The following is a 13179-nucleotide window of genomic DNA, read 5'->3' on the forward strand; positions in this document are numbered from 1 at the left end:
GTCTTTGCATTGACTTAACATTGAAATCACTCGCGCCTGACGCGCTATTCGCGTCCGGTGTGAACGCACCATTAAACCCACCCATACCACACACCTGTCCCTAACCTTACCCGTATCACACCTCAATAGCAGCAAAAGTGTTTTACAATACAACATTGTACTTATTTTTCGATGTAAGTACATGGTACTTAAAGCCACTTAATATAAAGTGGGACCATAATTGATTCTACAGTACGACAGTAAAATTACAATACTAATATTTATGGCTGACTAAATTCATTTTTTAACATTAAACCATCATGCTCTTATTTTGCGTGCAGGTCTCTTGTTTTCTCTTTGGTCTTAAAGCATCTCTTTTGTTGACAGTTTATAAGCGCTTCTCATTAAAAGTTTGGGAATATGGTTGATGCAAGTTTCCTTCCCAAAATACACGTTTCAAGCAACTGAATCAAACTGATCGTGCGTAAAAGAACTCAATGCCGCACTTTAGTCTGAAACATGAAGCTCATACTGTACATATAATCAATTAAATCGAAGCCATTGTGATTTGAGTCATTCACTTTCTTGTCATGTAATAATAAATGTATTTAAGAAAGTTTTTGATTCAAATACAAAAGAATGCTTAAAAAAGTCATGGGCCACAAGTTTGAGGTTTTATGAATAGAGTCTTTATAGCAAATCCTCCAGGAGAGCAGGTTTATACGCATCTACGGGGCTACAGCATTAGAGCTTTGGTAAACAAACGATTAAAAATGATTCAGAATCAAACAGATTGAATAAATAACCACAGTGATGCCTTTGTAAGCTCTCACAGTCATAAGCAACACAAATAAGTTCCACTATTCCAGTCCTTCATTCATCCACCCAATCACATCGCTCCTTCCCTCCCTCCCTCCACTTCTCTCATTGGCTGCATTCGCATCCAGTCATTGGGCGGATTAAAGGCAGTGGTGCAGTTTTCTGTTACCCTAAACTGTACAAAAATAGACGCCTAGTGCTGCTTTGTCTAATTTCGAAAACAAACAAGAAAACAAAACTAATAATAATACAACAGTCTTTCAATTGTTTCACTAATATATACAGAAGGTTTTGATCTCTAACCAGAAAGGCTGAGTGCTTTATCTCTGCGAATACGACAAACAAATAACTTTAATATATCTTAAGCTCCGACGTTCGATCTAGATCTCTAAATACATATATATCTGTATTTATAAGTATACATATATGTTAAACAAACAGCCTGCAGAATTAACTGTAATTTGAGAGGCAACATTCGCAAGGACACGGCAAAACGTTTGTTCTTCGAGCACAGAGTAGTTCAATCAAACGTCTTTTCGTGTGGCAAAAGCTGCACATTAGTCAACAGTTTTGCCTTCACTTAAAAAACAACAACACAAACTGCAAAAATAAAAGGCACGAAAAAAAAAGTCACTAAGCGAAAAGACGGAGAAAGCAACCATAAAAGGCCACAGACAAATTTTTAAAAAATCAAATCAGTTGAGATGGTTGGGGGTGATTAAAGGTGCCGAACGATCGTTGGTGAGTGTCCGACGTAATTTGACCCCTCTGCGGATCAAACTCAACATGTCACCTCCACTGCCCGGATCAGGAGCGCTGTCGGGATGGTCCACGCCGGGCTGGGTAGAATTGGGCTGCCCACTTTCAACTGGCACGCTGGAATTATGAGCTGCCATGTTTTGAATCTGCTGCTGCTGACACTGGCGTTTGAGTTTCTGCTGGAGCTCTTTCTGATGCATCTCTTGATACTGCGACTCCTGCGCGTGGTTATATTGCTGTAGGTGATTGTACTGTTGTTGATTATATTGCTGTTGATTGTGTTGTTGCTGATACTGGTGTTGCAGCTGTTGTTGTTGATACTGCCTCTGCTGCTGTTGGTGCAACGCATACTGCTGTTGCTTATTCATTTGATACATCGGCTCTGCACTGCCCACTGGTGGCTGGCCAGGGAACATGGAATAGTACGGAGGCGGCATTGCACTCAGACTCTGAGTCGATGTACAGAGATTATGTCTGGTGTGAGCCAGATCAGAGCCAGGTAACCGGTTACTCTGAATCCCCCCAGGAGGGCCCATGGTCTCCTCACTGCCGCTCAGGCCGGCGGTGGAAACAGATGCCTTCAGCGGCACCTAAAATTACAACGAAAAGGTTGTGTAGTTCAATACAAAGTTCAATAGAACTCAGTACACGGATGTTAAAAATGCGTATGCAAAACATGTTTAATACATGTTTAAAACTGGAATTTCTATCATAACTTCAAGTCAAGTCAAGTCATCTTCGTTTTATATAGCGCTTTTAACAATGGAGATTGTTTCAAAGCAGCTTTACAGAGATAAACATACAATTTACGGTAACAGAGATTGTTTTGGCTTTATAGCGATTTTTGAATAATGTTATTTCCAGCTAAAGTTGGTTTTGATTGATTCACTTCCAGCAAAATTATCATTTGTTATTACATTAGGGGCCACTAAGACGATGGCGTTCTCTCTAAACAGACTTTAAACGCGAACTTGTGACCTGATGGCGTTCACATGCGCATTAAAAATTGATTCTATAGTTATATTCGTTTGAATATGTGTGCGCAGGTTTGTAACTTCAGAAGAACTCTAAAAGAACTTTCCTAAGAATTAAAAAATATCCCATTTATTGATTTGGTTCTTGTTTTATTCTCCCAGTACTACAGGATTAGAACCCTAATTGTATTGCATTAGATTAGAATGATAAAATACTGGATATACACTCTACTCAAAAATACAGTAAAACTGTAATACCGTGAAACATTAATACAATTTAAAATAAGAATCAGAAATCATTCTAATATGCAGCTCAAGAAACATTTCTTATTATCATCACAGTCAAAAACAGTTATGCTGCTTTTTGTGGGATTTTTGATGAATAGAAAGTTCAAAATAACAGAATATTTTGAAATAGAATTTTTTTAACAGTACAAATGCCTTTTATACTGTCTTGATCAATTTAATCCATCCTTGCTGAATAATAGTATTCATTTTTGAACGATAGTATAGTTTAATCAAATCAGAAAGATGCTGTAAGCATATTAAAATCCTGAATGAAATGCATGTAATTGTAAAAGTTATTTTGGGAACTCTAGTTTGAAAATAATGCTGCGCTGAAATCCTTTAAGAAAATCCTTTTGGATTGATTATAAATTATGATAGATAACCCAGTAGGTCTCCTGTAAATTCTTTAAGTTTCAGAAGATGAATAACCTGTGGTGTGGAGATGGGTATAGGCACTCCTCCACTGATGGTTCCCCGACGGATGTTGGGCTTGCTGGAGGGTTTCCGGCGGATAGTGGCCGTGTGGGGTCCTATAGGCTCCGGATCCATCAGCAGACTGACGGTAGACGCCGGCCTCTTGCTTATAAACATTTTGCGGTAATTGAGACTCAGGTCGCTGTTGCGAGGAATTGTGGAAGATTTATCAAATTCAGACTGGCTGTGGGCGTCCTCTCCTCCGTGCAGAGAGATGTAGTCATAGTCTGAAAGAGAGGAGAGTCACACACCACGTTAATGTTGAATGATAGCACTTCTACATTGTTTAGAAGAAAAAACAATGAAATGAAAATAGTAATTGAAGCTGAAATTACATATGCAGGGAATGATAGTGGAAGAAAAAAAACACAAAAGCGGTTCATGTCTAAAAATTTGAAGTCAGGGCTTAACAATTAAGACAGCCCAATGGCGTGAGAGTGTTTAGGGTCCGTCACAAGCTCTTTCAGGACAGGGCTGTGCTGTCACTACATCTTCCCTTTGCTGATCAGTACATGTGTTTTTATGCCTTGCAAACTTGCCTTACCCTGTGTGATGTTTTCAAAGTAACATTATCTAGCAGTTTAAATTTTAATTAGTAATTTGTTTAAATGAAACATACAAATGCAATGGTATACATTTTACATTTTGTAGAGTGGGCATAAATATATTTATATATATGTTTTATTAATTGTATACTTTTCCAGTGGAAACAAACTAATGGACCAACATTAAAAAATGCAAAATGCAATTTATGATGCATATAAAAATGTTTAAAAAAATAAAGTATACTTTTCCTTTGTGGAAACCTGAACTTATGGACTGGCAGAAAAAGCAAATTTATAAATGTCTGCATTAAAAAAAGAAAAAAGAAAAAAAGTCAGCCCTAAAAATGTATGCATGAAGACTACAATGGATTACCTCCCAAAAAATGAATACAACAGATGCACAAAAGCTCAGTTTGAAGTTGTGTCTTTCAGTTACACTCGAACAACATGACAAGGTGGATAACAGTTGACAACTGACAAGATGCCGCATGTTGTATCTCATGGTTGCACACACTCAAATCTTACGCATACAGATAACACTCTTTCAACAAAGGCACGCCTGCAATATGACATGGATTTCCTAAAATAAAGACATTTAATGTTTAATATTGGTATATGATCACAATGAGAATAATCAAGTCTATGCAATGACATTCAGAAACCTACCATATAGAGGAGGTTCTTTCTTTACCGCTGTAAAAGAACAATAAAGTACATTTAACATATATACAAAGGGCCAAAAACACGCACTTTGGACAGCAATCCAAGTCTGTGATTTGTGCAAGCACATCAGATTTGGTCTGCAATTGGCCTATAATGCCACAGTGGCACATTTAATGCCTACACAAACCACAAATCAGATTACTGTGTTGAAAAACGACGTAAAAGTGTCAAAACATAAAGGGGGAAAATGCCATACAAAAACACAAAGGAGAAAAAGAAAGCTAGATTGAGCACTTTTTTTAATAAATCTCTTCAAGTGAGTGCATTGAAGACTTAAAAGGAAAATTACAGAACAGAAAAAGTATAAATGCGAAGAAGCTCATGCATGTGTGTGTACGTGCACGCGCACTGACCATGCTGCGAGGGAATGGTGTCCTCCGAGCAGGATGGCGTAGTGGTCTGGGTGCTGTATCCGCTGGAGCAGTGGAGGGAATCTCGGCTGGTTCGAGGAGCTTCTGAATTAAGCCCGCCTCCAAGAGTGAGACCCAGCTGCTCCCTGGCTGACTGTGGCTACGGACAGGAGCGAGAGCCAATCAGAGATCATTAGTGTGAAGGCGACCGCAATAATTCCAGGAGAATCAAAAGGTGTACAAAATGTACTTTTAGTTTAGGAAAGGAAAACGTATGCACATTAAGTGCATCATTCCGGCATTCAAAAGAGCGTGTACCTTGCCAGACATGGACAGTGTCCTGGCTTTCTCCTCGTATCCACTGTAAGCTTTGTGTAGTGGGGGCATGGAGGTCCCGTTCTCTGTGCCAGGAGAGTTCTGGCCTTGATCCTAGACAAGGATAAACTCTGTCAGTCCATGACAACTTACTACAGGTAAGAAAAACAAAACACTATAAGGCCACGTTCACACCGCAAGTCCTAATGCTCAATTCTGATTTTTTGCTCAGATCCGATTTTTTGATTGGCTGTTCACATTACCTTTTAAAATGTGACCTATATCTGATTGCAGTGTGAACTGTTTGAGGTTTCAAACTAACCGGCATGCGCAAAAGAACAATAACAATGACATCAGACGCAGCACGCGGTTGCACTAAAGTTCGGGAGGTTATGGAGGAAGTAAGCATATTCGCATTTATTTCATAATGTTTGGGTAATGGAAACTTTTGCGGGTTAATGGTTGCAAATTCACTACAGAGATCTGTGTGGATGCGTAGACGAAGCCAGGAGTGGTGGGAATATGACGTGAATAGTTTCACTGAGACGCTGTTCTCCTGTGTCCCCGTTCTTCCATTTCGTGTGCAATTTTTTCAAAAACGGAGCGGTTACGGTAGGTCCTTCTAGCTTGAATTGAAGTATCTCCCCATATACTTAGATCTAACACCTCACTCTCATTAACTCGCTTCATCGCTGTTCTCCATATCTAGTCAAGTTTTTAATGTTAGGCTACTGTCTGTGTCTGTTGTGTCTAGGGCTTCGCCGGCGCATAATTGTGACAAATGTCGACGTAGATTGACGTAAAAGTCGCATCAAATCCGCCTTGATTGTTCACACTGATGCCGCATTGAAAAAAATCAGATCTGGGTCTGATTCAGGACCACATATGTATGTGGTCTAAATCTGATTTGAAAAAATCAGATCTGGGCTAGATTTGAGTGTTCACACTACCTCTGAAGAAGTCTGACCTGGTCACTTGACCCCAAAAAAATCAGATTTGGGCCACTTTTGCCTGCAGTGTGAACGGGGCCTAACACTGATAGTAACACAAGATAATAAAGATTTTGGCGTTTTCACACCTGCTCCGGAACCTGGTGCATTTTCTCCCTTAGTTCGGTTCGTTTAGGCATATATGATGAACATGGCGCTCGGATCCGCACTATAACAATCACTCTGAGATCGCCTAAACGAGGTGGTCTCGGCCCAATTGAAAAACTCTTGAGTGGTTTGGTTGATGTGAGAAAGCAATCCTACCCAACGGACCAAAGAACCAAGCGTATCATCAAGAGAGTTTGACTCATGCATTGTCAATATAAGATTGATGCACCTCCAAAAAAAAAAAAAGATGCACCGCTTGATGGAAATATGTTTTGATGTTATTTCCATCAAGAGGTGCATCAATTTTTGCTCAAGATCTTGTATTGACAATGCACTCTGTAAAGTCTCCTTCAGCACATTACAAAGACTTTCACTGAATTTAAGGTCTGGACTCAGAGGTGCCGATTCATGTGTGTAAATGATTCTTCATGCTCCCTCCCAACCATTCTTACACAATTTATTTAATCCTGATGAATCTTGACATTGTCATTCTGGAATATGGCCATGATGTGTTTTTCTACCTGGTTGTTTAAGAAATGAAAAGCTACACACTCCATCAATTAGGGTTAGAAGAACTGTTGCCAAACATATAACATGCTAGAAACATAATCACTGCAATAGTAATCCAGTCATTGACTCTTAAGCATTTGCCTATTTAAATCCAAATGGATACTTTTTTTTGGCTGGGCAGTGAATCATTTATCAGTTAGAGCGGGAATGATGGATACATTCATATACCGGTAAGTGTTTGCGTGTGCCTCGACAGATAAAGCCACAATAAGCCCATGGAGTGAACTTGTCAATCCATCTTGATGGATGACGCAGAGGAACGTAAACAATGAACTTTGAAATGCTGCCTTGTGAAAGTGAACTGAACCAAGAAGAAAATGCAACATTCTAACAAATTAAGTCCCTGTTTCTGAACAAAGCAAACGATCTACAGGTCTGAAAATACCCTTAAAGTCAACATGAAATGGTGTTCAAACCGGTTTCATTATAAGAAAATAAAATGTAGGGTGGGACTTGATTTTACCCATTAGGAATTGATTGGATTGTGACTTTAAAGGGATAGTTCACTTTGAAATTAATTTTTGATATGTTTTAGCTTACCTCAAGGGCATCCGAGATGTAGGTGTCTTTGTTTCCGCAGTAGTTTCAATTTTGATATTTTTAGGTCAAACCGTTCTTGTCTGTCAGTCATATAATGCAGGTCTATGGTCACCACCTCAAAGAGCATGCACAGAGAAGTCCAAAATAAACATGATTTAATGACTCGTAAATGTAAGTACACATTGATGGCCTAAGACACGAAACGAGCGGTTTGTGTGAGAAAACGAACAGTATTTATATCGTTTTTACCTCTTGTAACGCACAGACCGAAGCGCCCGCGCCCTCAGATCACTTGGACGTGGCTGTGGTTACAAGATGTAAAAACGACATAAATACTGTTCGTTTTCTCACACAAACCGCTCGTTTCGTGTCTTAGGCCATCAATGTGTACTTACATTTACGAGTCATTAAATCATGTTTAATTTGGACTTCTCTGTGCATGCTCTTTGAGGTGGTGACCATAGACCTGCATTATATGACTGACAGACAAGAACGGTTTGACCTAAAAATATCAAAATTGAAACTACTGCGGAAACAAAGACACCTACATCTTGGATGCCCTTGAGGTAAGCTAAAACATATCAAAAATTAATTTCAAAGTGAACTATCCCTTTAATGACAGTTTGGTAAATGTTTAGTTAGGCCTATAAGAGTTTTAAAGCAGCATGCAGGTTTATAGTTGTAGATAAGTATACTGGTTAGTGTGTTTGATTTAAGAAATGGGGTCTGATAATCAAAAAATCAATTAAAATAGCTTGTTTCTCCCTGTGTAAAGTTTTATCAGACAGTCTCCCTCTAAAATGGCCTGCAGAGGGCGCTCTCTACCTTCACACAGATATAACCTCCACACATGCACAATGACCATCTCCAGTAGTACATGCAACAATAATGAACTCATTCACAGTCACACACACACACACACACAGCACTACACTACACTGAGTCTGTGCTCACAGTGCTCCTGTGCCGGAGGTGTGGGCCACGCTGGCCGGTGCGAGGGATTGTTGGAGAATTCCCCTCACTGAGAGAGCGAGCACCTTCCTCCCCTCCGACCAGGAGGAGAGGACTGCGTGAGCGCTGGGAGATGGAGGTGAGGGGCAGAGAGGAGTGGGACAAGAGAAAGATGAGATCAGATGGTGTCAAATCCAAACCCTCTTGGACTAAAACAATTCCTTGGCAAAAAAAAAAAAAAATGTTTTTGGGTAGTCTCTTCAGTGCCTGATTAGAAATCATAAAATATCACATCTTGATTTTATCTTTTAAATTATATCACAAAATATAGATACTTATGGTCAAATTTAAACAGAGATGCTACGGACAAAACCATTGGTTTTGTTTTTTTGTGTCAATTTTGAGATTTTAGGCTATTTTACTTCCATAACACGTCTTCCTCCAGACCGGTGTAATGAAAACATCTAAATTTTTTTATTTTATTACACTTTAAATATTTGGTCTGTAGATTTCAAAATACGATACATATCTTTAAAGGCTTTTTTCTTCTGCACTGAGCCAGAAATCTCCACTTCAGTAGCACTTCCATACACCAAACTCTCTTCTACAGAGCGGTTTGTTTATATATCATTCCCCTGACATTTTATTTATAAAAAACATGGAGATTTTATTTTTCCGCTGGCTGTTGATAGTATTTTCTGATTTGAAAATAGATATCCAAAATTCCATCCGTAGAAACTCTAAAATGTCAACAAAATAATTTTGAACGTGGCATTATCCATTGTTCAGATTTTAGTACTGGAAATATGAAAATAAATGCCTTTTTAATTATTTATTTGATTCATTTGCATTTTTTAAACATTTTTAACCCTATTCACCTCTGGTGTCCTGCCTAATTTCTTTGTGTTTTCACATTATGGTTAACTTAGCTAATAAATCAGACAAGCATACTTCACATAATAAGATTTAGTGTTCTCAGAGTTAGATACCGTATATGCTACTTTTTTTGTAAATGCTTTGAATTGGATAACAAATGTTTTATTGTCAAATGGTTTATGCTTATAATTTATTACTAAGCATTTTATTTGTTAATATTTTCAGCATCAGTGAAATAGTACCATATTTTCATTATACTGTAATACCCAGACAAACAACATTACATCTTCTATATTATCTGCATTGAGGTACTGTTTAATTATGTGTATGTATCCATGATCAATTTGGTTGGGATTTTGAGGGGGGGTTTGGATTATGCACCCCAACAGACTGGAGGCTGCGATGATGCTTACAGCCATATTTTCTTCTTTGGGCTGAACGAGGTTGTATGTGTTTTGAGTGGCAAATTCTTGAAACTGTTTGGGTTTCACAGGGTTAGTACATCATAAATGGGCCAGGTAAGTTTTAGACCAATAGTTGTGGTGTGGAAATACCCGTGTTGGGTCTGGGGCTCGCAGGTGAAGCCCGTCCACTGCGCTGGAGATGGAGTCCAGAGACGGGACATGACGCACAGAGGTGTAGTTACTGTGAGAGAAAGAAAGAGATGAGCAATCTCTCTGCACTCATACTTTTCTAATCGATCATGATGACATGGATTTTATTATTTTAATATCCTCCTTGAGGTTCACTTATTTATTTTCAACCTTCCTTCAGACCCTCTGACTGATATGTTCCGTTTTCAATGGGCGGCTCCTTTAAGGCTGGTCAATAAACTGCAGTGGCTAATGATTGGTTAATGCCATTGCATTGGAAACAGTATCAATGCCCACTGCTATTGCATGACAGCATCAGTGATTATAATGGCTTCTATTTGCTTTTGACGCGATGCTAACATCCAGTGTAGGCAAATGTCCGCTGTTAAAGGGATAGAAGGAACAAAAAAGAAAATATTTTAAAGAATGTTGACAACCAGACAGTTGATGGACCCCGTCAATGTGGTCCATCAACTGTCTGGTTACCAACATTCTTTAAAATATCTTCTTTTGTGTTCAACAGATAAAAGAAATTCATACAGGTTTGGAACAATTTGAGGGCGAGTAAATGATGACAATTTGAATTTTTGGGTGAACAATCCCTTTAAGTGGCTGAGTGCCAGTGGGCGGCGGCCTATGGACAATGTATAACTATTAGTCAAAGTCTTGCTCTGTGTGACGTCACAGATCCCTCCATATCAAAGCGAGGTTGATAATAAATGCTTTGTTTATAATAAGGAGGATGTTTTAATGGTACAAAGACCTCTTATATGTCAAAAGATCAAGGCAAATTTGATTTAGCATGTCAAACCCCCTGTCATGTTGGTCACTGTTGAAGGACGTCACATTCAGGGGTTTATTTTGTGAAAAAAAAAAAGATCTAAAAAAGATGTATTACATGGCTACTTAAATCAATAAGTTAAAATTGAGTTAAATTTTAATTGAGTTAAAACTGTTATATCTTACTGTAGGAGGCTTAAAGGTTACGGCTAAGAAAGTCCATTATAAATGTAAAAAAAAATAAAAAATTGGCCTAGCAACGAAAACACAAAAATATTAATTATATATATAAAAAAGCATTAATCTGTAATCAACTAACACTTTTTGCATCAATGAACATTTCTCCCTGACCCTGAACTCACCTGCTGATGCTGCTCTTGCGTGACAACGTGTTGCTAGGAGAGGCGGGTGGAGTCTGATACGAGTAGCTGTAGTCTGAGCCTTTCAGATCAAGAATAACCTGCATAAACAAAACCAGATAAAGTCAGAGAGAGAGAGAGAGAGAGAGAGAGAGAGAGAGAGAGAGATGAAGTGGTAACATGTTGGCCTATTTAGAAGCATGCAGTACCTGTTCACTAGCAGGGGGCAGTGTGTTGGGATCAGCCGTCAGGTTCCCAAGATCTTCTAGAATTGTCTGTAAGTGGGTGACTTCCCCAAGCATGCTTATCTCTTCGTCCTGACATTACCCAGGGTAAAAAACAATCAGACAATATTTATGCAGAATTAAATATGAATATATTCATAACAGTATAACCTGAATGAATCTCTCATCCCAAAATAAAATAAGAATACATTAAATTTATAATGAAAATAAAGCCTGGTTTAGGATCATAAAAATTTTCATTATTTTAATTTTTCCCTAGTTCTCAAAATTGTAAAGCATTCTGATGTTTTACTGTAATACAGTAAAGAAAATCATCCTGTTTAATTAAAAACTGCATCAAATAAAAACATTAAAACAAATACTAATCACAACATTTAAATATTTTACAGTTCAAGAAAATCGTTCTTTGCAATCGTTTCTTTGTCTCAATAGTCAATACAAACAATATATATCTTAAACCAGAGTCTGTTCAGATACTCACCAGGACAGGTTTAAGCATTGTGACAAATGAGCAGAATCTTCCTCTTTCCTCTATAAGAGCTCGACACACAGCTCTCTTCTCGGTCTCCTCTAACACGGCATAGCGTGTGTTGACGTCCTGTAGAGCGCTGTCCAACTGCATCCGCACCTCGCCTTTACCTACGCAAACACAGACACATGTCATGAACAACTGATAGGATCAGAAAGACCCAGACTTTTGTGACTGGCAACATTACAAACAAGTTGTTGTTTTGTTTTTTAACCAGATTTTGCCAAAGAAAATATCAAAAATTAAAGTCTTGGTCACAAAACAGGATAAGTGCATAAAGAATAATGCAACCAGTGTTGCAGTATTGTAAACTAAATTTAAAACCATCAAAACATTTCATTCATATTTAATAAAGCAAAAATAATATAAAACTCATTTTAGAAACTCCTGAATTAAATACAATTTTGAAAGGTTGCCCTAAAAACTGAAATAAAATAAAAAAGTTGCAGTGAATGGTTTAAAATCGTTTAAATAAAAATAAATGAAAGCTAAATAGAAATATAAACAAAATTGGAAAATGACAAAGCACACGACAAAATGACTACAACTAAAATAAAAACTTAAAATACAAAAATATAAACTAAACTAATTAAATATATTAATAATTATTATAATAGTATACAAATAATATTAAAATAAAAAACTTAAAATTAAAACTTCGGACATTATTTACTTCCAACATTTACTTTGGACTCTTGGAGATCTTAGAAACCGTTAAAAAGGCACAGGTCAGCTCAAATTCTATGGCTTTTTACTAACATGACAGTTTGCATATGAATTACGCCTTCTTTGTATATCGTTGAGCTAATTATTAATTTAACCATTGTTTAAGTCATTATCTTTACTGCTTCGAAACACATGCTGTTAACGAAAACACTTGAATCATTTATAGTTACTGTACGAAAAATAACAATATTACACAACACAAATATTACGTAACCACAGTGAACAGATATACATAACTTAAAAAGCATAAATCTGTATTCAGATTTCACCGCTAACTGTAATGTTTTCTCATTAAAATCAGAAGATTTCCCATTAATTCAATAGAATGTGAGGGAATATTAGTTCATACCAATATGGCAATGCATTGGCTTCCCTTTTTATAAAGTCAAGACTCGAGAGCAATCCAGGCATTTATATAGATCAGTGGTTAAAGCTCATGGTTAACCACTAGGAGGCAGTACAGTTTCTATTGACACAATACACCATGTGAATATTTGCTGCAATGCTAATAGCTGTTCTTTAGAGTCTCGCTGTGCAGATTTCATTGGTCGTTCGTGACCAGGCGTGACGACAGGGTCTCTGGTAATGGTACACAGGTGGACTGTATAGTGGGCATGTGTCCTTGTGTTTCATTTAAAGTCCAACTACCACCGCGACAGTCCCTCACATTCCAGAGTAGCTACTTGA

At 37.8% G+C, this 13179-nt stretch overlaps 1 protein-coding gene across 3 annotated transcripts in view; it reads right to left on the minus strand.

The window, feature by feature from the left end:
* Positions 1-645: 645 nt before the first annotated feature.
* The window catches only part of mtss1 (MTSS I-BAR domain containing 1), a 66327-nt gene continuing 53793 nt past the window's right edge, over positions 646-13179 (minus strand). Inside the window, exons 7-16 of one of the 3 annotated variants that reach the window (XM_056270467.1) lie at positions 11719-11876; positions 11202-11309; positions 10996-11093; positions 9815-9905; positions 8388-8510; positions 5230-5340; positions 4915-5071; positions 4505-4531; positions 3249-3520; positions 646-2147 (exon numbers count right to left, since the gene is read on the minus strand). In XM_056270467.1, the coding sequence (XP_056126442.1) occupies positions 1494-2147; positions 3249-3520; positions 4505-4531; positions 4915-5071; positions 5230-5340; positions 8388-8510; positions 9815-9905; positions 10996-11093; positions 11202-11309; positions 11719-11876 (1799 nt within the window). In that variant the 3' untranslated portion in view covers positions 646-1493. The remainder of the gene's footprint in view (positions 2148-3248; positions 3521-4504; positions 4532-4914; positions 5072-5229; positions 5341-8387; positions 8511-9814; positions 9906-10995; positions 11094-11201; positions 11310-11718; positions 11877-13179) is intronic. The other 2 variants (XM_056270469.1, XM_056270468.1) reach the window with 2 other exon arrangements.

The sequence above is a fragment of the Rhinichthys klamathensis genome, unplaced genomic scaffold, assembly GCF_029890125.1.
Source record: "Rhinichthys klamathensis goyatoka isolate OS25496 unplaced genomic scaffold, OSU_Roscu_1.1 h1tg000303l_1, whole genome shotgun sequence".
Taxonomy (NCBI): Eukaryota; Metazoa; Chordata; class Actinopteri; order Cypriniformes; family Leuciscidae; genus Rhinichthys; species Rhinichthys klamathensis.